This window comes from Aquarana catesbeiana, linkage group LG04, assembly GCF_042186555.1.
Source record: "Aquarana catesbeiana isolate 2022-GZ linkage group LG04, ASM4218655v1, whole genome shotgun sequence".
Classification (NCBI taxonomy): domain Eukaryota; kingdom Metazoa; phylum Chordata; class Amphibia; order Anura; family Ranidae; genus Aquarana; species Aquarana catesbeiana.
In genome coordinates this window covers 406,765,207-406,790,993 of record NC_133327.1, presented here as the reverse complement: position 1 = coordinate 406,790,993, position 25,787 = coordinate 406,765,207, and the positions used below count along the sequence as shown (strand labels likewise).

The 25,787-nt window shown below is 43.9% G+C and overlaps 1 protein-coding gene across 7 annotated transcripts in view; it reads right to left on the bottom strand.

The window, feature by feature from the left end:
* The window catches only part of LAMA2 (laminin subunit alpha 2), a 1,513,089-nt gene that overhangs the window by 905,637 nt on the left and 581,665 nt on the right, over window positions 1-25,787 (bottom strand). For all 7 annotated transcript variants that reach the window (XM_073627245.1, XM_073627247.1, XM_073627249.1 and 4 more), the window contains exon 9: window positions 24,361-24,460. In XM_073627245.1, coding sequence (XP_073483346.1) covers window positions 24,361-24,460 — 100 coding nt within the window. The remainder of the gene's footprint in view (window positions 1-24,360; window positions 24,461-25,787) is intronic.

Here is a 25,787-nt window from a genome sequence, read left to right as displayed (position 1 = left end):
TTGTTTGGGACCTCACATACCCCCTACTGGAGAAAGGCTACCACCTGTATGTAGACAACTTCTACACATCTCTGCCCCTGTTCCACAACCTTCATCGGAAGAAGACGCCTGCATGTGGTACCGTAAAAAAGAACCGGAAGGGCTTTCCTCAAAGTCTGGTCAATAAGAAATTGAGAAAAGGAGAAACGGCAAGTCTACGAAACAACGAGATTTTTATCAGTGAAGTGGAGAGACAAAAGAGATGTGTACATGTTGTCTTCAATCCACGATGATACCTTCATGGAAATCCCCAGAAGAAATGGCCCCATACAGAAACCTAAATGCATCTATGATTATAATTTGTTTATGGGGGGAGTCGACTTGAATGACCAGATGCTGGAACCGTACCTTGCCACAAGACAGACATACCATTGGTATAAGAAAGTCGCAATTTATTTTTTTCATTTGGCCATCTACAATTTATATGTAATTTATCGTAACTCCACCCAAAACCCCAAACGCTTCCTTGGCTACCAGGAGGAAGTTTTCACAGCCCTTATATTCCCGAACGGCCCACCAGAAAATATCCGATCAGATGTTCTAAGTCGACTCTCCGAACGCCACTTTCCTGATAAAATCCCTCCCAAACCAACAGGCCAATGACGGCAAAAAAAATGTAAGGTGTGTACCAGAGCAGGATTCAGAAGAGACACATCTTTTTATTGTGCACAATGTCCTTCTGAACCAGGCCTCTGCGTAGGTAAGAAAAATGAGGGGAATAACTGCGCTACATAAACAATAACAATTATAGCCGCGATTCATCTATGTAACACAAACACAGTGAAATTAAATAAGAAAAAAAGGGGGGTTGAATCGCGCTAAAACAGATTGGTTATCATACACATCATCACCAAATCAGATATTTAGAACTAAGTGAAGAGTTCCCCTTTAGTGTATACATAATATACAAAACACATGTCAAATGAATAATCAATCCAAAAATAAAATGTTCAAAGAGATAATAAAAAGTCCATGTATAAAAAATAAATCACCCAAGTGATATGAAAGTATCTTAAAAAAGTTCCAAAAAACATAAATTCCTACTGTAAAAAGAAAAAAGCGTGCTTGCTCCACCACCGTGAAATCAGACTGGCCGCTTACCAGAAACTCATGATCCCCTGTTACAGAGGATCAGAGAAAGCTGTTTGTTAATACTGCTTCGAACCACGACCAATGGATCAGAGACCTTATACCGAGATGGGACATCAAAGACTGCAGGGTCAGGCTAAAGATGTTCACACTGACAGGTACTCAGACATCAGCCCACAGCATTGCAGATACGGTCATAGAAGGAAAAAAAGGCTCCATATAGTGTAAAATCATTGACTTTATTGGATAAGTAAAAAGTTAAACTCACATGTTAGTAGACAATAGTAGGTATGTAGTGTAGTCTGGAGCGCCGGCCGGAAGCTCACAGACAGCCCGTCCTACTGGAAACAACAGCAGCAATGGGAGGTGATGAAAACACTGAGTGGTGTCAGGTGCACAAGTGTGTGCACAATCATTGGAGAAAGAATTAATCATGAATTGCAATAAACCGCTGGCTGGAAGGGGGTATGAGGTCAGGTATCTGGGAACCATAGAACTCATATGGAGATAGGTACCCCAAAAAAAGCAATAAAATGTCAACAAATTACTAAAATTGTCAAGTCAACCAGTGCGATGCGTGTCACAGACAGGACATGAATTGACTTGAGCATAAGAGGACATTCTAAAGATAAAATAAACAAAGGCCACCCGGTGACCATGTTAAAAATTGCAAAAAGATATATAAATGAAAATAGAAATAGAAAATGGAAATAAAATAAACTATAGGTAATAGAGCTGTGTATCCTTACGAACACACAGAAGTCATACCTATATTGTATAAATAAAATAAAGGCAAAAAAGCCTCAAAATAATCCTAAACAAATAGGTCCCATCTAGCAGCATGGTCCGTGTCACAGACAGGAACCGGCTTATAAAAGACATAAGGAGACATGTCAATGAAAAGCACGGTGGCCACCTAGTGGCCGTGTTCAAAATGGCACAGCACTATAGAGCCATGTCAGAAAACTAATCCCAATGGATATATTGAATCAAATGGAACCAATAAACCTAATCGTGACTGTAATAGGACCATAGCCCCACAAATTCGTCTTGAGGAAAATATTGATAGAAAACATTCCAAGAATAGATCTCAAAAGACAAATAAACAATATTTAATAATATTGATATTTTTAACCACTTGACGACCGCCTCACGCCGATTTACGTTGGCAAGGTGGCACGGACAGGCAAAATCACGTATATATACGTGATTTGCCTTCCGCGGGTGGGGGGTCCGATCGGTCCCCCCCCCGGTGCCCGAGGCGGTCGCCATTTGTTCCCGGGCGTTGAGAGGTCAGGGGGAGGCCATCCATTGTTGGCCACCCCCTCCCGATCGCTCCCGGCGAATGAGAATGCTTCCTTTCCCTCTGTAAGGTAAACAGAGGGAAAGGAAGTGAAGTCATCCCTCCTCGAGTCGGTCTTTTTGATCCGGCGCCGAGGAGAGAAGACATCAAGTAAGTCTGCACAACACTACACTAACAGTAGAACACGCCAGGCACACTTGTCACCCCCCATCACCCCCCGATCACCCCCCGATCACCCCCCTGTACCCCCTGTCACTCTGACACCAATAGCATTTTTTTTTTTTTGCATTGGTGTCAGTTTGTGTCAGTTACAAGTGTTAGGGCAGTTAGGTTAGCCCCCTTTAGGTCTAGGGTACCCCCCCTTAGGTCCAGGGTACCCCCCTAACCCCCCCTAATAAAAGTTAACCCCTTGATTACCCCCCGTCACCAGTGTCGCTAAGCGATCGTTTTCTGATCGCTGTATTAGTGACACAGGTGACGCTAGTTAGGGAGGTAAGTATATAGGTTCACTGTCAGTGTTTTATAGCGACAGGGACCCCCATATACTACCTGCTAAAGGTTTTAACCCCCTGATTGCCCCCTAGTTAACCCTTCCACCAGCGATCACCGTATAAGTGTTACGGGTGACGCTGGTTAGCTAGTTTGTTTTTTGTAGTTTATTACAGTTTATTACAGTTTATTATAGTTTTAGGGCACCCGCCGTTTATTACCCTATAAAGGTTTAACCCCCTAATTGCCCGGCGGTGATATAAATTACATTTTTAGGGTCAGCTTAGGTCTGCGTCGCCCCAGGCAGCGTCAGGTTAGCGCCAGTACCGCTAAAACCCACGCACGCAGCATACACCTCCCTTAGTGCTATAGTATCTGAGCGGATCGATATCTGATCCGATCAGATCTATACTTCCCAGCAGTTTAGGGTTCCCTGAAACGCAGTGTTAGCGGGATCAGCCCAGATACCTGCTAGCACCTGCGTTTTGCTCCTCGGCCCAGCCCTGCCCAGCCCACCCAAGTGCAGTATCGATTGATAACTGACACTTACAAAACACTAAGCACACATAACTGCAGCGTTCGCAGAGTCAGGCCTGATCCCTGCGATCGCTAACAGTTTTTTGGTAGCGTTTTTATACAGTCGCTGACAGTCAGGAGCTTTTTTGCCTGTGAGTCTCACTAGTGTACCCCTAAATTTAGAGCCCAAAATGGCAAATCGAAGGTACACTAGTGAAGAGGCCTACACGTTTCTGAGCATGACAGATAGTGAAGAGGAAGTCACTCATCTGTCAAGTTCAGGCTCAGAATACGATCCTGTAGAGGACAGCGGCTCCATGACAGATAGCTCTGACGACAGAGTTGTGGTCCCTGCTAAGGTCAGGCGTACCAGACCCCAATCTTCTTCTGTCCTTGAAGTGCAAGAACCGCAGGGCTCTCGTATGGAGCAGAGAAGTACTAGCGCCGCTATTCCTTCTGGTGAACTGGCAAGCACCAGCGGCCTAGTACACCCTGGTCGTACATCCAGCACTGCAGTATCACGTGGTGACGTGGCGAGTCCCATAAGTGCAGTTCAAGCTGGCGAGGTGGCAAGCACTAGTAGTGTCCCGCTGCCACCAAGAAGACAAAGACAGGCCCGTCGTGCCCATAGTGCCCTTCCTGCTGCATTGGCCAATCCGAATTGGGAACCCTCCACTTCTGCAGCACCCGTACTTCCCCCTTTCACTGGCCAACCCGGAATTCAGGTGGAAACAGTTGACTTTACGCCACTGGATTTTTATTCACTGTTTTTCACCGAAGATCTCTATAGATCTATTGTGGACCAAAGCAATTTATACGCTGGTCAACACATCGCCGCTAATCCCCAGTCCACCCTTGCCAGAGATTGGAGACCAATTACGGTCTCCGAATTTAAGACCTTTCTGGGCCTTTCCCTCCTCATGGGGTTGAATAAAAAGAGTAAGTTGCGGTCATATTGGTCCACTGACCCAATTTACCATTCACCCTTGTTCTCTGCTTCCATGGCCAGGGCACGATACGAGCAGATTTTGCGGTTCATGCACTTCAACGACAATGAACTCTGTCGTCCTCGTGGAGACCCTGCATACGATCGGCTCTACAAAATTCGGCCCCTCGTAAACCACTTCAACCAACGTTTTGCAGACTTGTTTACCCCCCATCAAGTTGTCTGCATTGATGAGTCCCTGATTACATTTTCTGGCCGCTTGTCATTCAAACAGTACCTTCCCAGCAAGCGTGCCAGATACGGGGTCAAGATGTATAAGCTCTGTGACAGGGCCACAGGCTATACATATAGTTTTATGGTTTACGAGGGCAAAGATAGTCACGTAGAGCCGACAAACTGCCCTGACTACATAGGAAGCGCTGGCAAGATAGTGTGGGACTTGGTGTCACCCTTATTCGGAAAGGGGTACCACTTGTACGTGGACAATTATTATACGAGCGTGCCACTTTTTAGTCACTTGTTTGATCAGCAGATTGGAGCATGTGGCACCGTGCGACCTAATCGCCGGGGCTTTCCCCAGTGGCTTGTAGATTCCCGTCTTAGGCTGGGGGAGAGAGCCTGCTTGAAGTATAATAATTTGCTCGCTATGAAGTGGAGGGATAAGAAGAATGTTTTCGTTCTCACCTCCCTTCATGCAGACACGACGACCCAAATTCCTACGGCGACTGGTGTTGTGGAGAAACCCCTCTGTGTCCACGAATACAACCTTAATATGGGAGGGGTGGACCTCAACGACCAGTTGTTGGCGCCGTACCTAGTTACCCGTAAGGCCAGACGCTGGTACAAAAAAGTGTCTGTTTATTTATTTCAATTGGCTTTGCTGAATGCTCATGTGCTATACAGAGCTTCAGGACAGACTGGATCCTTCCTTAAATTCCAGGAAGAGATCGTCAGAGCCCTCCTTTTTTCCAGACGGTGCTCTACCTCACCTTCCCCAACCAAATGCAGTAAGCCGGCTGCATGAGCGGCATTTTCTTTATGCCATCCCGAGTACCCCTACCCAAAAAGCCCCCCAAAAAAGATGTCGTGTCTGCAGCAAGCGCGGATTTAGGCGTGACACCCGGTCTTATTGTCCCTCCTGTCCTGGCAATCCTGGTCTTTGCATGGGTGAATGCTTTGAACGCTACCATACATTAGTTGAGTATTAGCGTAGGGTTCAGCACTGCACAGACTAGGCACACTAACACAGGGTCTCCCAAGATGCCATTGCATTTTGAGAGACCCAAACCTGGAACGAGTTACAAAAGTTAAAAGTTACTAAAAAAAAGTGTAAAAAAAAAAATTAAAAAAAAATTAAAAAAAATAAAAACACAAAAAAAAATATAAAATAAAAAAACCAAAAATAGTTGTTGTTTTATTGTTCTCTCTCTCTCTCTATTCTCTCTCTATTGTTCTGCTCTTTTTTACTCTATTCTATTCTGCAATGTTTTATTGTTATTATGTTTTACCATGTTTGCTTTTCAGATTTTTTATACTTTACCGTTTACTGTGTTGGTAACCATTTTATTGTTTTCAGGTACGCCATTCAGTTGCAGCGCGGATTTATTTATCTTGACAGCAACAGCGTTTGCTCCCACGATATATAAAGCCGTGACTCCAGCGCTGTCGGAGGTGAATTCACCACCACAGTTACATACTTCAGCATATATGCCGAAGCGTGGGGGCAGCAGTGGGTGGAGGAGCAATTTGCTCCTGCCTTTTGCGGGAGGATGCCCCCATGCTTCGGCATATATATATTTTAGGCACAGGTTGCGTTAAATGTTTTATTTTTTACTATGTTTTTTTTTTGTATTTGCTTTGCAGGTATGGTAAGTCTTACTGTTATACTGTAATGTTACTTTGTTTTATTGTTAACCATCATTTGCTTAGCAGGTACGCCATTCAGTTGCAGCGCGGATTTATTTATCTTGACAGCAACAGCGTTTGCTCCCACGATATATAAAGCCGTGACTCCAGCGCTGTCGGAGGTGATTTCACCACCACAGTTACATACTTCAGCATATATGCCGAAGCGTGGGGGCAGCAGTGGGTGGAGGAGCAATTTGCTCCTGCCTTTTGCGGGAGGATGCCCCCATGCTTCGGCATATATAAATGGTGCATGTATGCCCATCATTAGAAGTGGGTGGATGAAGGGAGGTATTCTAATGGTGGGCATACCCACCGATCAATATCTTTTTTTCGTTCAGCCCACAGGCTGCATGAAAAAAAAGTTTACAATATATGCCTAACAAGGACCAGCAACGTACTGGTATGTTTATGGACTTTGAGTGGTTATACCAGAATGATGCCTGCAGGTTTAGGTATCATCTTGGTATCATTCTTTTCAGCCAGTGGTCGGCTTTCATGTAAAAGCAATCCTAGCGGCTAATTAGCCTCTAGACTGCTTTTGCAAGCAGTGGGAGGGAATGACCCCCCCCCACCGTCTTCCATGTTTTTCTCTGGCTTTCCTGTCCCAACAGGGAACCTGAAAATGCAGCCGGTGATTCAGCCAGCTGACCATAGAGCTGATCAGAGACCAGAATGGCTCCAAACATCTCTATGGCCTAAGAAACCGGAAGCTACGAGCATTTCATGACTTAGATTTCGCCGAATGTAAACAGCGCCATTGGGAAATTGGGAAAGCATTTTATCACACCGATCTTGGTGTGGTCAGATGCTTTGAGGGCAGAGGAGAGATCTAGGGTCTAATAGAGCCCAATTTTAAAAAAAAAGAGTACCTGTCACTACCTATTGCTATCATAGGGGATATTTACATTCCCTGAGATAACAATAAAATTAATAAAAAAAAAATAAAAATGAAAGGAACAGTTTAAAAATAAGATAAAAAAGCAAAAAAATAATAAAGAAAAAAAAAAAAAAAAAAAAAAAAAAGCACCCCTGTCCCCCCCTGCTCTCGTGCAAAGGCGAACGCAAGCGTCGGTCTGGCGTCAAATGTAAACAGCAATTGCACCATGCATGTGAGGTATCACCGCGAAGGACAAAATGAGGGCAGTAATTTTAGCAGTAGACCTCCTCTGTAAATCTAAAGTGGTAACCTGTAAAGGCTTTTAAAGGCTTTTAAAAATGTATTTATTTTGTCGCCGCTGCGCGTTTGTGCGCAATTTTAAAGCATGTCATGTTTGGTATCCATGTACTCGGCCTAAGATCATCTTTTTTATTTCATCAAGCATTTGGGCAATATAGTGTGTTTTAGTGCATTAAAATTTAAAAAAGTGTGTTTTTTCCCCAAAAAATGCGTTTGAAAAATCGCTGCGCAAATATTGTTTGAAAAAAAAATATGAAACACCCACCATTTCAATCTGTAGGGCATTTGCTTTAAAAAAATATATAATGTTTGGGGGTTTAAAGTAATTTTCTTGCAAAAAAAAAACATTTTTTCATGTAATCAAAAAGTGCCAGAAAGGGCTTTGTCTTCAAGTGGTTAGAAGAGTGGGTGATGTGTGACATAAGCTTCTAAATGTTGTGCATAAAATGCCAGGACAGTTCAAAACCCCCCCAAATGACCCCATTTTGGAAAGTAGACACCCCAAGCTATTTGCTGAGAGGCATGTCGAGTCCATGGAATATTTTATATTGTGACACAAGTTGCGGGAAAGAGACAAATCTTTTTTTTTTTTTGCACAAAGTTGTCACTAAATGATATATTGCTCAAACATGCCATGGGAATATGTGAAATTACACCCCAAAATACATTCTGTTGCTTCTCCTAAGTATGGGGATACCACATGTGTGGGACTTTTTGGGAGCCTAGCCGCACACAGGACCCCGAAAACCAAGCACCGCCTTCAGGCTTTCTAAGGGCGTAAATTTTTGATTTCACTCTTCACTGCCTAGCACAGTTTCGGAGGCCATGGAATGCCCAGATGGCACAACCCCCCCCCCAAATGACCCCATTTTGGAAAATAGACACCCCAAGCTATTTGCTGAGAGGTATAGTGAGTATTTTGCAGACCTCACTTTTTGTCACAAACTTTCGAAAATTGAAAAAAGAAAAAAAAAAATACATTTTTCTTGTCTTTCTTCATTTTCAAAAACAAATGAGAGCTGCAAAATACTCACCATGCCTCTCAGCAAATAGCTTGGGGTGTCTACTTTCCAAAATGGGGTCATTTGGGGGGGTTTTGTGCCATCTGGGCTTTTTATGGCCTTCAAAACTGTGATAGGCAGTGAGGAGTGAAATCACAACTTTACGCCCTTAGAAATCCTGAAGGCGGTGCTTGGTTTTCGGGGCCCCGTATGCAGCTAGGCTCCCAAAAAGTCCCACACATGTGGTATCCCCATACTCAGGAGAAGCAGCTGAATGTATTTTGGGGTGCAATTCCACATATGCCCATGGCCTGTGTGAGAAATATATCATTTAGTGACAACTTTGTGCAAAAAAAAAAAAAATTGTCACTTTCCCGCAACTTGTGTCAAAAAATAAAATATTCCATGGACTCAACATGCCTCTCAGCAAATAGCTTGGGGTGTCTACTTTCCAAAATGGGGTCATTTGGGGGGGTTTTGTGCCATCTTGGCATTTTATGGCCTTCAAAACTGTGATAGGAAGTGAGGAGTGAAATCAAAAATTTATGCCCTTAGAAATCCTGAAGGCGGTGCTTGGTTTTCAGGGCCCCGTACGTGGCTAGGCTCCCAAAAAGTCCTAAACATGTGGTATCCCTGTACTCAGGAGAAGCAGCAGAATGTATTTTGGGGTGTAATTCCACATATGCCCATGGCATGTTTGAGCAATATATCATTTAGTGACAACTTTGTGCAAAAAAAAAAAAAAAAGTGTTACTTTCCTGCAACTTGTGTCAAAATATAAAATATTCCATGGACTCAACATGCCTCTCAGTAAATAGTTTGGGGTGTCTACTTTCCAAAATGGGGTCATTTGGGGGGGTTTTGTGCCATCTTGGCATTTTATGGCCTTCAAAACTGTGATAGGTAGTGAGGAGTGAAATCACAACATTACGCCCTTAGAAATCCTGAACGCGGTGCTTGGTTTTCGGGGCCCCGTATGCGGCTAGGCTCCCAAAAAGTCCCACACATGTGGTATCCCCATACTCAGGAGAAGCAGCTAAATGTATTTTGGGGTGCAATTCCACATATGCCCATGGCCTGTGTGAGAAATATATCATTTAGTGACAACTTTGTGCAAAAAAAAAAAAATTGTCACTTTCCCGCAACTTGTGTCAAAAAAGAAAGTATTCCATGGACACAACATGCCTCTCAGCAAATAGCTTGGGGTGTCTACTTTCCAAAATGGGGTCATTTGGGGGGGTTTTGTGCCATCTGGGCATTTTATGGGCTTCAAAACTGTGATAGGTAGTGAGGAGTGAAATCAAAAATTTATGCCCTTAGAAATCCTGAAGGCGGTGATTGGTTTTCGGGGCCCCGTACGCGGCTAGGCTCCCAAAAAGTCCCACACATGTGGTATCCCCATACTCAGGAGAAGCAGCTGAATGTATTTTGGGGTGCAATTCCACATAGGCCCATGGCCTGTGTGAGCAATATATCATTTAGTGACAACTTTTTGTAAATATTTTTTTTTTTTTTGTCATTATTCAATCACTTGGGACAAAAAAAATAAATATTCAATGGGTTCAACATGCCTCTCAGCAATTTCCTTGGGGTGTCTACTTTCCAAAATGGGGTCATTTGGGGGGGTTTTGTACTGCCCTGTCATTTTAGCACCTCAAGAAATGACATAGGCAGTCATAAACTAAAAGCTGTGTAAATTTCAGAAAATGTACCCTAGTTTGTAGACGCTATAACTTTTGCGCAAACCAATAAATATACGCTTATTGACATTTTTTTTACCAAAGACATGTGGCCGAATAAATTTTGGCCTAAATGTATGACTAAAATTGAGTTTATTGGATTTTTTTTATAACAAAAAGTAGAAAATATCATTTTTTTTCAAAATTTTCGGTCTTTTTCCGTTTATAGCGCAAAAAATAAAAACCGCAGAGGTGATCAAATGCCATCAAAAGAAAGCTCTATTTGTGGGAAGAAAAGGACGCAAATTTCGTTTGGGTACAGCATTGCATGACGGCGCAATTAAAAGTTAAAGCGACGCAGTGCCAAATTGGAAAAAGACCTCTGGTCCTTAGGCAGCATAATGGTCCGGGGCTCAAGTGGTTAAATGGATCCTTATTATTAGTTTTTTATTAAGGAAAAATCGTATGGGCCATAGAAAGGATCTCCATCTCATATGGAGATAGGTACCCCAAAAAAAGCAATAAAATGTCAACAAATTACTAAAATTGTCAAGTCAACCAGAGCGATCCGTGTCACAGACCGGACATAAATTGACTTGAGCATAAGGGGACATGCTAAAGATAAAATAAACAAAGGCCACCCGGTGGCCATGTTAAAAATTGCAAACAGATATATAAATGAAAATAGAAAATAGAAATAAAATAAACTATAGGTAATAGAACTGTGTATCCTTACGAACACACAGAAGTCTTACCTATATTGTATAAATAAAATAAAGGCAAAAAAGCCTCAAAATAATCCTAAACAAATAGGTCCCATCTAGCAGCATGGTCCCTGTCACAGACAGGAACCGGCTTATAAAAGACATAAGGAGACATGTCAATGAAAAGCACGGTGGCCACCTAGTGGCCATATTCAAAATGGCACAGCACTATAGAGCCATGTCAGAAAACTAATCCCAATGGATATATTGAATCAACATTCACGCGTAGGTGAATGTTTTAGCCGTTACCATACTTCACTAAATTATTAGTGAAGTATGGTAAACGTAAGCCTCCATTCCTGCAATTTACCCTCACACACCTTATGCCACTGCCTCCTCTGTAACTGACCCTGGCTTGTTATTTGACCACGCTTCTGCCTAACGATTCTGTACATACCTCTGCCTGATCTGGAACTGACCCTGGACTGTTATTCGACCATTCTTCTGCCTAATGATTCTGTACATACATCTGCCTGATCTGGAACTGACCTTGGACTGTTTGACCATGATATTTGCCTGCCTCTTGGACTGATCTTGTACCCTGATACTGGACTAGTGGGATTCAACACAGGGGTCTCACATATGTGAGGGGCTCCAGAATTGTTTTTCTGGATGAAGAAAACAATTTTTTTTGTTTTCTCAATCCTAGATTAGGGTCTGGAGACTCGGAGGCTTCAAAGAGATTTGGGTGGGAGAAGCCTCTACCCCTGTCCTCATTCTGTCCTGAATGAGGCCCTACTTCTGCCTGTAGAACTTACTGCCGTCATGCCTCTGTCTGTCACACTGACCACACCACATGGACCTGCCTACTACCAGGACCAATATTTTTGGCACTACGAACAATATCTCTGCCTGCACTGACCCTGGACTTTATATGGACAGTAACCCTGCCTGCTACCTGGACAATTGTGTTTGCCGCTGCTGACCAAGTCCCTGCCTGCTGCCTGGACCAGTGCTATCCTCCTGTGTACAACTGCGCTACTACAACCACAGGTAATTTTTTGTTTACGCTTTGCTCAGCATAATGTATTTTGGGGTGTAATTCTTGGTATGTGCATGCTATGTGTCCCTGGAACACCTGACGGTGTTCCTTGCATGTTGGATCTCTGTATGTGGCCAGGCTGTGTAGAAGTCCCACACATGTGGTATCGTAATACTCAGGAGGAGTAGCAGAATGTATTTTGGGGTGTCATTTTTGCTATCTAAATGCTATGTGTTGGAAATATCTTATAAACGGACAACTTTGTGTAAAAAAAAATGCGTTTTCATTCTTTTTCCACATTTTCCAAAAACTTCTGGAAAAAAATGAACCCTTAAAAAGACTCATTATGCCTCATAGATTATACGTTGGGGTGTTAGCTTTCCAAAATGGGGTCATTTTGTGGGTGTTTCCATTGTCCTGGTGCTCCAGGGCCTTCAAAAGTGTAATAGGTGGTTGAGAAATGTGATGTGTAATTTATGCTTCTAGAACACCTGATGGTGCTCCATGCATGTTGGGCCTCTGTATGTGGCCAGGCAGTGAAAAAGTCCCACACATGTGGTATCGTAATACTTAGGAGGAGTAGCAGAATGTATTTTGGGGTGTCATTTTTGCTATCTAAATGCTATGTGTTGGAAATATCTTATAAACGGACAACTTTGTGTAAAAAAAATGCGTTTTCATTTTTTTCCACATTTTCCAAAAACTTCTGGAAAAAAATAAACCATTCAAAAGACTCATTATGCCTCATAGATTATACATTGGGGTGTTAGCTTTCCAAAATGGGGTCATTTTGTGGGTGTTTCCATTGTCCTGGTGCTCCAGGGCCTTCAAAAGTGTAATAGGTGATTGAGAAATGTGATGAGTAATTTATGCTCCTAGAACACCTGATGGTGGTCCATGCATGTTGGGCCTCTGTATGTGGCCAGGCAGTGAAAAAGTCACACACATGTGGTATCGTAATACTCAGGAGGAGTAGCAGAATGTATTTTGGGGTGTCATGTGTGGTATGCACATGCCATGTGAGAGAAATAAGCTATTACAATGACAATTTTGTGGGGAAAAAAAAAATCTCAATTTTGCAAAGAATTGTGGGAAAAAAATACAACTTCAAATAACTCACCATGCCTCTAACTAAATACATTGAAATGTCTACTTTCCAAAAGGGGGTTATTTGGGGGCATTTGTACTTTCCTGGCTTGTTAGGGTCTCAGGAAATGAGATAGGCCACCAGTACATCAGATGTGATAATTTTTTTATGATTTGCACCATAGCTTGTAGACTCTAAAACTTTCACACAGACCAAATAATTTTCACAAATTTTTGGTTATTTTTGCCAAAGATATGTAGCAGTATAAATTGTGGCCAAAATTTATGAAGAAAAATTACTCATTTGCAAAATTTTATCACAGAAATTAAGAAAAATTTGTTTTTTTTCAAAATTTTCGGTCTTTTTTCATTTATAGCGCAAAAAATAAAAAACCCAGAGGTGATCAAATACCACCATAATAAAGCTCTATTTGTATGAAAAAAAGGACAAAAAAATCATTTGGGTACAGTATTGCATGACTGAGTAATTGTCATTCAAAGTGTGAGAGCACTGAAAACTGAAAATTGGTCTGGATAGGAGGGGGGTTTAGGTGCCCTGTAAGCAAGTGGTTAAGGTTAAACCACTTCTCTTCAAGTCTCATCGTGCGGCTCCGTGTCATCTTACACTCCCCGGGACCGAAAAGTTTCATCCTTACGCTGGGATCACCATTGAGATATTTGTATATCGCTATCATATTTCCTCTCAATCATCTCTTCTCCAGGGAGAATACATTTAGTGCTTGTGCCCTTCTCTGGACTCTCTTCAGCTCCAGCACATCCTTTGGTGACCAGAAATGGATGGAATGCTCCAGATACGGCCGAACCAGAGTTTTATAAAGAGGCAGAATAATCGTTATATCTCTGGAGTAAATTCCCTTTTAATGCATGCTAATATACTGCTGGCTTTGGTAGCCACAGCTTGACACTTCATGCTATTGCTTAGTCTGTCTTCTACTAGGACCCCTAGATCCTTCTCAATCATGGAAGCCCCTAGGGGCTCTACCCCTAAAGAGTAACTTCCATTTATATTTTAACCCCCAAGTGCATTTCCTTACATTTACTAATATTAAACTTCATTTGCCATGCAGTAGCCCACTCTATTCATTTATTCTGGTCCTCTTGTAAATTTTCTATATCTTGCTGTGTTGTTATTGCCCTGCATATTTTTGTGTCACCAGCAAACACTGAGGTCCAGCTATTTATCCCATCCTCCATATCATTTATAAATAAATTAAGCAGAATTGATCCCAGGACAGAGCCTTGGGTTACTCCACTAACCACTCTAGACCATTCTGAGTATACATTTTTTATAACCCTAGGGACAGAAGCATGCCCCTTCTGGTACTCCCCTGATCCCACGACATATGGAGAACCGAAATGAGATCAATACCTCGCCTTATTTGGTCTGATGCCGGACGATCTGGGTCAAACCCTGCTTGGTCAGTATGTCTATAGTGAGCTATAAACGTATTTAGGCGGGAAGCATACATTTTTGCTAATAATTTTAGGTCACAATTAATTAATGAGATTGGCCTGTAATTGGTTACTTCACATGGGTCATTATGAGGTTTTAGGACTAAGCTGATGAACTGTCTATTAGAATCTACTTCAACTGAACCACCCTGCCTCAGGGCATTGAAAAATAAAACTAACTGAGGAGCAAAAATGGGTGCAAATTTTTTATAATAGAGGGCCGTAAAGCCATCTGCTCCTTTTCTTTTCAATTATTTTTTATTTTACCTAGAGGCAGTGCATGTTTGTTTTTTCCATCTGAAAGTGACAATACAGTCAGAGCATGTGGAAGCATTAGTTGAGTGGCTGACAAACCCATCCTATTCTCCCTCATCCCAGGTGCACAGAAACCAGTTGTCTGAAGCTGTTGCTCATGCGTCCTCCTCCCACCAAAGCCCTGCAAACCAACATAGAGAATTCAGCAGAATTACAACTTGCAAAAGATTGGAGGGAGAAGCCATCTTATTCTATCTGGTGGCACTGCCCCACAAAGAGAGACCACTGCTATCCCAAAAGCCATTCCACAAAACTCTTTAGTGTGACCATGGCCATTTTTTAACATATCTGCTAATGACTGCACCATTGTGATCTGTAGCCCCTGTGGTAAATGAACCAGCTATTTGGGTTCCACATGTATGACAAGACACATGGCTCTGCATCACAAAGCTCAGTGGGATCTGCGCCCCAATGACACCAGTCAGCAGCAAGAGACCCACACTTTTTTTTAAATTGTTTATTTATAACAGAGACAAGGCCAACATGGCCCAACATGTTACACAATAGTACAAATTATAACATTTGTTCACGTTTACAGATTAAGGTGCATAAGAGACATGTCTAAACAGACGAAATTCCTGACAACAAAGCAAATCATGGCAGGCACATAACAAGTGTTTCGTCTTTAAAGGCATCTTGTGTGTCTTCAGTGACTGTCCCCGCGTCTCTTTAATAATTACGCGATGTAAACAGAGAAACTTCTCTGTGAGAGTGTGGATGTACCTGGTCTGGTTATGAAGTTAGATGTCCAGGTCCATGCGCCCGGTCCCTTCATTTTCTTTTCCCTTCTTTTAAAAAAAAAAAAAAAAAAGGTAATCCCACGAGTGTGGGTAGAGAGAGCTGGAAAGAATAGTAAGGTGAAAGATAGCAAGATGAAAAAAGAATAGATGGTCAGAAGCAAGAGGGGTAGAGGGAGGAGGGGAGAGGGGTGTTAGTCCCTCGATCATGGATTGTCAGAGAGGGTATTCTTGGGTCACGTACATGGCGTTTTGTGTCAACGCTCATAAAGAGTGGTAGGAAGCATATTGTGTTGGAGGATGCACACTCACACAGCCACAGCAGGATCTCTTAATGCTTGACCTTCATCCGATAATATGAAGATGTTCCATAGCTGCCAAGTTTTAGTGAATGTTTCTTGCCTGTTTTGCGTCGTGAGAATGAGATCCTCCATGCGTTTTATTTCCTCCACTCTTGTAAGCCATGATGTAATTGTCGGTGGGGATGTGGCCTTCCAGTGGAATGGGATGCAGCCTTTGTCTGCGTCTAACAGATGTCTGATCACTGATTTTTTGTATACTTTCTCCGAGATGTCAGATGCATGCAAGAGAAAGAATGCGGGGTCATCTGGCATAATGTACTCTGTGAATTTCTGAGTAACCTCCCTCACCACACGCCAGAAGTGGTTCAGGATAGGGCATGACCAAAAAATGTGCACCAACGTTCCCGTGTCTGCCCAACATCGCCAACAAAGGTCAGACGTTGTCCGAAAAAATTTGTGGAGTAGAACTGGTGTTCTGTACCATCTCGATAGTAGTTTATAATTGGTGTCCTGGGTTTTGGCACAGATGGAGGACTTGTGAGTAAATCTAAGGATGCGCTGACGTGTAGATGTACTGAAGTGGCAATTTAATTCCATTTCCCATTTAATTAAACCCGGGGGCAAGAAATCTGCCTGTGGTGTGTTTAGGAGACTGTAAGCCAGGGACAGAGTATGCGTTATTGTGCCTGAAGTGTTGCAGAGTTCTTCTAAAGTTGTGAGGGGTTGATCGTTGGTGACAGGAGGTTCCAGGGAGTGAAGGAAGTGTCCTAGTTGACAGGATCTCAAGAAGTCCAAGCGAAACGGGCCCGCAGGGTCCGAAAGTTCTGCAATTGTGTACCAGCGTCCCCCAGCATTAAAGTGGGAGGCCTGATGCAGGCCCGCATCGCCTAGACCCCGAAAGATCGCATCCTGCATACCAGGCTCAAACCTGGGGTTACCCAGTATGGGGTATAGAGGTGAGTTAGGAGAAGATATGGATGTTTGAGAGATGAGCCGGGCACACACTCGTGTTGTGTTACCAATCAGTGGGTGGCCTTTTGTTTCTGTCGGTAGGTCCATGTAGCACCAGGGGGCCCTGTTGAGGGGGACCTAGCTTTGGTCTTGCTCCATTTGTGTCCAGAACTTGGTTTTTTGGTGTCGACACCAGTCTATCAGCCTCACTAAGTGTATGGCCTTGTGATAAGCGTGGATGTCTGGTACCGCTAGTCCACCATGATGTTTGGGTAGAATTAGAAGTTTATGTGAGAGTCTGGATCTCTTTTTGGCCCATATAAATTCTGTGAACATGGATTGTATCTGTTTAAAATAGGATGGAGGGATATAAATAGGTATCGCTTGCATGAGGTATAGGAATTTCGGGAGAATCGTCATTTGTAAGATATTACATCGTCCTATCCATGAATGTAGGCCTGTGTTCCATTGGTTTAGTAGTGTTCTAATTGTTCTCAGTAGGGGTGGAAAGTTGAGGTTATATAGTTGCGAGAATGTGTGTGGGATATGTGTGCCCAGATATTTTAAAGCGGTTGCCGTCCACTTCAGTCCAAAACTAGATTGAAGGTGTGTGAGCCGTGATTGCGGTATCCCCACACCCATCGCCTCCGATTTGGCCAAATTGATTTTTATGTTTGAGAGCGCTCCATATGTTGTAAATTCCCGGAGCAAGTTTGGGAGGGAGATAGAAGGAGTAGTGAGTGTGAACATAAGATCATCCGCGTATGCGGACATCTTATGTTGAGTATGGTTTATTGTGATGCCTGATATGTTAGGATTCAGTCGCACATGGCACAAGAATAGTTCCAGTGACAATGCAAAGAGCAGGGGGGATAGCGAGCACCCCTGTCTCGTGCCATTAGTGATTGGAAAAGATTCCGAGATCACCCCATTTGCCCAAGATCACCCCATTTACTCTAGCCGACGGTACAGTATATGTCGCCGAGATCCAACTCAACATGTTACTTCCCAGACCTATGTGTCGTAGTGTAGTGAGTCCAATTGACCCGATTGAATGCCTTTTCCGCGTCGGTTCCTATAAAGACGCTGGGTGTTTTGTTACATGTGACCGAGTATAGCAAGTTCAAAACCTTAATGGTATTGTCCCTTGCTTTCCTCATGGGAACAAAACCCACTTGGTCCAAATGTATCAAGTGGGGTAGGTGGGTTTGTAATCTGGTGGCTATAATTTTAGTGAACAATTTCATGTTATGCAGGGATATAGCTCCCGCAACACGTCGGGTCTTTACCCTCTTTAGGGATAACGGATATTTGGGCCTGTACTGTAGCGGTATGTAATGCCCCTCCCTTGGCAAGGCCATTTAGTAGTTTGCGAATGTGGACTCCTAGAGATGGTAGTAGTGTCTTGTAGTATTGAATCGTGAGGCCATCCGGGCCTGGTGCTTTCCCTGGCTTAGTACCTCCTATCGCAAGTTGTATCTCGGGTAGTGTGATGGGGTCTTCCAGTAATGTACGTGTCTCAGTCGGCAGAGTAGGCATGCAGGATGAGGTTATGTATTCTGTCATGCAGTCCAAGTGCGGGGGTGTCATGTTTAAGTTGTAAAGTGACTCATAAAAGGACTTGAATTCCTGTGATATCTGCTGGGGTAGAGCAGCTTTCTGGCCTGTTGCTGTATGTATGTATGGTATGTAGGACGCCAGTTTCTGGGAGTGTAATGATTGTGCTAAAAGTCTACCGCATTTATTACCCGATTCATAAACTTTTTTGCGTGAAATTTGGAGTGCTGCCTTAGCTTTAAAGTTGAACAGGTCTGTGACCTGTGTGCGGACTGTGTCTAGTTCGTTTCTAAGTGGGCCAGTCGGGGTTTGCTTATGTCGAATTTCCAGTGTCTGGAGCTTACTGAGCAGTAGTGTTAATTAGGTAGATCTTTGTTTTTTAAGCCTCGCTCCGTGCTTTATAAGTACCCCACGTATTACTGCCTTGTGGGCCTCCCACACCAAGCCCGCGTCACTGTCCGAGTCGCTATTAGTTTGGAAGTAGCTGGTTATTTCCTTTGTCACGTCAGCTAGAACTTCGGGGTCTCATTGAGCCTCCACGGTTTCCTTTGACCTCTATAGAAGTCAGTCAGGGCATATCTTAGTGTGACCGGAGCGTGGTCTGACCACGTGACCACGTAACCACGTGACCACGTAATGGACCCAAGCGAAGTATCTTTAATAGCTTGGAGTTGGCTGTGGGGGATTAAGAAATAATCTATTCTCGAGTATGAATCATGGGGGTGTGAATAGAAAGAATAGTCTCGCTCACCGGGATGGAAAAGGCGCCAGGTGTCAATTAGCTGTGATGCGTGTAGGGCCAAGTGTATAGCCTTACGCGTGCCCGGGGTGACGGAGGATCTTCCCGTAGAGGTATCTTCTGCTGGTAGCAAGGGAATGTTAAGATCTCCGCCCACTATAAGCTGACCCTCCGAAAATTTTTGAAGGATATTTAACTTTTTTTTGATGAAAGTGTCTTGTTGGCTGTTTGGGGAATAAAGGTTTGCTATGGTAACTTTCACTCCCCCAATCTGTCCTTTGAGGAATAAAAACCTGCCCATTGGGTCTGTCATTACTTCCCCCAAGGACCATGGAAGGTTCGCCGATATTAAAACAGAGAATCCTCTAGCCTCCGAATAAGTAGAGTGGTATACTGTTGGGTGGAATCTATTTTTGAGTATTGGGAACTGGTTTTCTCTGAAGTGTGTCTCTTGCAGTAGGACAATGTACGCATGTAAACGTCTCATATCATTTAGCAGCATCCGTCTTTTTTCAGGGACGTTGAGTCCCCTCGCATTTAGTGTGACAATGTTAATTTCATCCATGTTCGTGAGAGAACAAGGGACTGGGTGGGGGGGGGACAAAAGGGAGGGGAGTAAAAGGGGAAGAAAAGAGTTATAGAGTCAGCGATGAAAAGAAGAGAGAGAAGAGTATAGAAAGAGTAGACTCCTGACGTTGACCACTCCTACAGGGGTGTATTTTGCGGCTGCTGAGGAGGTATGTCCACAGCGGTCGCTAACCAGCTTAGCTGGGTATCTAAAATGTCAGCAATATATTTGCTACTACGCTCCCCAGTGTCACCTGGGAGATAAGCGTTATCCTAGGTGGGGATGTGATCAGCATGGGCTTGTAGGAAGTCCCCAAACTTCCCGACTCCCCCAGCCTATTCCAAAGATGTAAGTGTGAGCTATAAGTACACTGTTGTGTGTGCCTTAACAAAGCAATGCATGGAAGTTGGTGGTATATTTCTGCACAGGTGTATCAGTGTATATTTATCACTTTAAACAGAATCAGCGAAATTACATAAGGATAAAAGAAAAAAACAAAACGAAAATATTCAACCTTCAACAATCCTAGTCTGGTCTATTAAACAAGGTATGTCTCCCCAAAGGCCATCACCCCCCCAGCACCCCCCATAGGACTCGACCAATATCCCACCGGGTCACTCCCTCCTCCCGTCAACGGGGCCACCCGGGGGGCACAACCGGTAAATGGAAAGGGGGCTTTCCCGGTGCGCCCACCTCGAATATCTCTAAAACCAGGCCCCTATGTTATACACGTGTATTAAGGTCCAGTGTCTCATCCGGATCCTGCCCGTACCCCCCACCACAAACCCACCCCCACCGCCCCCAGCAACACAGATCTTTAGTGGTATCCCCGATGTCCTTATCACCCCTGTAGCATGCTATATATCCAGTGAATGGAATTCTTCCCCCCTAAGACCGATGACTCGGACTTCCACCTCCGGGACTCACGTGACCTGCAGGAGTACAGTAGTGCGTATCCTGCTATCTCAGGGTCTCCGAGAAGCATATCGTCCACAAGTCCTGGTCAGGAATAGATGGTCGGTAAGCCTGTGTGGGTCTCGCTGGCCTTCTGTAGGTAGGGAAAAAGGTTCCATAGGCCTTACATGAGAAGGTTATAACTACCAAGTTGTCCCTGGGGTTTAACTGAACCAGTTAACAGGCTTATGAACAGTGGCACTTCAGCATCAGAGGGAAAGGGGGGCACCAGATCCTAGCATCTGAGATTTGTGGCTCTCGAGCGGGCGGGGGAGGGTGATCCTCAATTTGGGCCTCTCACCGTATAACTCGCCCAGGAGAAGTGCAGGGTAACTGTAAGCATTATGGTCCAACCCTTGGTTCTCTGGGACACGGGCCAAGGCCAGAAGGTAGGATGGTTCTGGGTCCGGGGGAGCGGCCACAAGCAAGTCCCATGTGCAGCCGTATGAAAGGAGCTAGCGGGCGGGCATAACAGTTCGACTCTCCGCTCCCCCCCAGGGCCCAGGAAAGTCACCGGAGATGGAGAGGTGGGGGCGTCAACCCCAGTCCAAAGACCCCGGGCATGAGGCAATGGGCTAAGGCAGAGGGGAGGGGGGAGAAAGGGGGGCACAGAGGAAGCCCGACCAAGGGGACACAGCAACAGTGAAGTGTCAAAAACAGCCTATAAAAAAAAGGGGGATTCCAGGAAGGACCTTCAGGACTCACGTGATCCAGCGGTTGGTTGAGCTCGGGAACGACTCCGAAACCGTCGAGCACGGGAAGGCCGGTCGAATCTGCTGGTAGGTGCGCCCGAGCAGCCCGCTGGAGGCTGGATCTTCAGTAGCCAGTTGGGCACCGGGATTGGCTCCGCTCCAAGGAATGTGAAGAGGTCTGGCAGGTCAGCCGGTGTTCTTAAGGTGAAGGAAGCTTGCTCTGTACGAAAGGTAACCGCCAGGGGATATCCCCAGCGGTATGTGCAGCCCGGTCTCCTCGCAACCTCCAGGACTGGTTTCAGCATCGCACGTCACTGTAACGTAGCTCTAGAGAGGTCCAGGAGGATCTGTATGCTTGCCCCATTGAAGTCAAGTTCACTTAAGTCCCATGCCTTGCGTAGTATAACCTCTTTCTGTGCATAACGATGCAGGCGACACAGTACATCACAAGGTCTGGAGGGGTCAGCATATTTAGGTCCCATAATCCTGTGAAATATGGCCGTAACCGTCTCCGTCAGGTCTTCTGGACCCGTGGCTTCAGGGATTCCTCGCAGCCGCAAGTTGTTGCGGGGGCTGCGATCTTCCATTTCCTCTAGGTGTAACTGCATCTCCTGGGTCTCCCTGGTGTGAGAGGCATTCGCATGCTCCTGTACCCAGGATTCCAATGTAGCCACCGCTGTCTCCCCTGAGGTTACACGGTCAGTCACTGTATGGAGTTCTGTTCTGATCTCCTGAATGTCTCTATTATGCCCTTCTTCTATATGCTGGATCAGGGTCTCAATATCTGCTCTCATGGGGAGGGCCTGGAGCATGGTGCGTAGATCAGCATCTAGGCTGCTCTGACTTTGATTAGAGCCCTCCATATCTATTTGGAATATAGCCTGTGTCCCTGTAAAAGGGTCGGTAGCCTGCGGAGGTGTCTGTGCGGTCGTCCGTGTCACGGCAGGGGATAACTCCGTGCGGGGGTCACGTAGCGCAGCCACGATAGTGCCTGGTGAAGGCCGCAGTGGAGCTCTTAAAAAGCGGCGGATGGTGAGTTGAGAAGTCTGATTTCTGTTTCCTCTGGTCGTTGATCAGGTCCTGTACTGATTAGGGGTGAACATGCCGTGCTCACGCAGATGGAAAGTTAGCTGGTGGCCGTTGGAAGTCGGATTAGGACGGGAGCTCCTCCAGAGAACGTCTCTACTCGGCCATTGCTAAGCCACGCCCCCCTAGTTTCTCTGAGTTTTCATATCCCCCCAAAGATTCTCTTGCTACACTTGCCAAAGCATTGGCAGCCTTTAGTGACACAGAGGGAAGGTGTTTCAGAGGCTTAGGATATACCAGCTTAAACAGGTAAGAGGGTAATCATGGGGCCAAGTTGAGTAGGGCCAAGCAAAGGATTGAACCTTGTCCTAAGTCCATAATACCCACCCCACAATCTACAGCATCCTTCTCCACCAGAGAGGTGTCTCTACAGCTGCTCTACTGAATCAAAAGAAAAAAAAGGACTCAAATCACCCCATGGCCAGAGTCATTATTTTCCCCAGATGGCCATCCCTGCCTCCCACCAGCATGTAGAAGGCATTCTGTGTCCAGTAAGCATGGGCAGGGATAGTCTATATTTTATATCATACATGGCACATTGGATCAATTTTCTGGCAGCTAGAAAGGATGCAAGACAGAGTACACCACAGCTGGTGGTGCCACCCTGTGTCTTGTATTTTGTTAATAGTACAGTCTCCTGTGTCCTCTCCACCTCGCTGGCCTCATTTTCCAACTTCTCAGAACCAAAAACACCCCCAAACCACCCCACAGAATATGCATTGTACCAGGCAAAACAGTGCCATGCTGTTTTGCAGTTGATATGACTGTGAAACAGGAGACACACTGGGCCAGAGGTTCTAGCAGCTCTCCATGCCATCTTGTGCCAAAAAAAAGAAGATATAAACTCATTTGCATAAGGTACTACAAAGTATAATTCTTAGATGCCCATTGGCCCAAAGGGATCTAAGAACAGATTCAGCACTGAGGCCACGGCTTCGGAGCTGAAACTAAATAATGAGAGGAAAATTTGTTTGAAATACTTAGAGAAGATTTTGCTGGGAAGGTTGATGTGTGAGTGCTTGAGACATATGCTGGATATCTAGTACAGGAGGCTATGGTGATGATTGTTTGAAAAGTGTTATTTGCTCAGGTTTTGAGTGTCAAATTCATCTGGAAAGCAGCCTTGCTATTTATTCACCATTGGCACCTTTTAGATAGAAATTTTCTGCACAGAGGATCACATTGGGACTTTCTTTTGCTTTGCAGTTTGGTTCTGTAATATTTTCTATAATCTTTATTGGGACTTTTGATGAACTTATATTGGTTGATTTGTCACTGATTTATGTAGAGTTTTTGATTTATAGGATAAGTTTACTTTTTACCAAAAAATAATAAATGCACATTTTTTTGCAGGTAAAAAAATTAGCATTTACTATTTTTTGTTTGTTTTGGGAGCCTGTAAAGCATTGCACCAGTGATCTGCAGATTGCTGGTACCATGCAGGACTCATGCAAACCTGTCAGTGTATCTGCTTGCTTGTACCTCACATGGGCAAGCAGATATTCACTGACAGGAAGAATGAATAAACTACCACAGTGCTCAACAGCGCCATGGTAGTTCATTGAGCACTACAAGCCAACAACCGCAAAGGCTATCAGGACTTATAGTTTCCCATTCACGGAGGACTGTGAATGAATGACGTGGCCAGGTGGGCGGAGCCCATCACAGGCCCGTTAATTTCAAAAAGTGACAGCGCCTGCTGTCACTAGGGAGGAGGGGGTGAGGGGGAATGGCTGCAGCTGCAAGAACATGTTACATGTTTCACCTTAAATATGTGTGGAATGTGTAACATGTTCCAAAAGGTGAACTTATCCTTATACAAGTTATGTATAATGTTTTATAATTATCATATGTTTAGCGCTGCATTTATTATTCATAAGTACTATTGTTTAATATTGTTTAAATAGGGAAATAAATGAAAAGTCAACAACTGAGCACATGTAACTAATTCAGCAACACTGTTATGCACATAAGTTTGTATGCATAGGCACATTTAAAAAAAATTACCTTCTGTAGTTTCCTTCCTATCTTTGACACAAACACCATGTAAAGATCCAACTTGGTCACAGTCACAGGGACGACAAGGTTTAGGGTGGTTTGGTGACACCTAATAAAATAAACAATAACACATTATTGCTATTAGTTTTCAATATCTCTTCAAAAACTTTCAGATGTATGCTCTAAGAAAGTTTTTAATACATTTTAATTGGTATGCATCTGACAATTCACATAAATAAAACTCAAAGTGCATTATACTTTTATATTTGTGTAATCAGTAAGGTTAAAGGCTATCTAAATCTAAGAAGTAAATGTAATATTTTGCAGCGTATAACTTCTTAGAAGTGATGGTTGCATTAGTTTTCTTTTTTGGAGGTTTTTACTATATTACTTTATATTTACTATATTTCACTTCTGCCAGTAACATACTTCCTTTCCAATGGAGGCAACTTTCACTCACTGTACTGTATCAATAGAGGATCAGCGTTGGCACCCTAGAAAAGGAAGCATCTCCTCACTGCCTTAACTTAGGGTGGAGTGCTCTGTAGTTCACATTAGTTAACTTGGTTGGGCTGATAACAATTCTTGATATACAGCTGCAGAGTTCACAGGACAACACTGGTTTTCTGGTAGGATATTTCTGCAATTGTTAAACGGATATAACAAAATGCTTTCCATGGTATATTTAGCAGACCAACAGAGAAAATAAAACAGGAAATGTAATGTTAGGGTTTATATACACTTTAAAGTGTTACTAAACACAGGACCCTGCATTTACTATATCTGGTCTCCCACAGTACAGAGCATGGAAATGCAATAATATTAGTAAATAAATGGCTAAATACCTTTTCTTATTAGCAGTCAGAGCAGTCTTGTGACTATCAGTGTCTGATTAAACTTGTAGGAGGAGTTTTCATTCTCCTTCAACTGCCCTATCAGGCTGCAGGACCCTTGATCCTCTGTCTGGATAGTGCTGATTGGCCCTGTGCTGATCACATGCACTCTCCAAAGAAAAAAAAAACTCTCTAGCAATACACACCAAACTGAGCATGTGCAGTTTGTCCCCTAGCCTCTGTTCTATCAGCAGAAAGATTTGGGACTGTGGTAGAAAGGAAGGAACAGAGAAGACAGGATCAAACAGCCTTTTTACACAATGTAGAGGATTAACCCCTTAGGTTCCACAGTGTGTATAACAAGCATGCTTTACTGCATATACAGACTGATTTTACTGTTAGTAACATTTTACATCATATGGCAGGTGGAATGAGAAGCCTAGATATTGCAGGCTACTGAAGTAAAGGATTAAAGGAGTTGTAAAGGCAGAAGTTTTTTTTAATCTTAATGTATTCTACACATTAAGATAAAAAGCCTTCTGTATGTAGCAGCCTCCCCAGTACCCCCTAATACTCCCTGTTCGGCCATCCAGTATTCTCCCT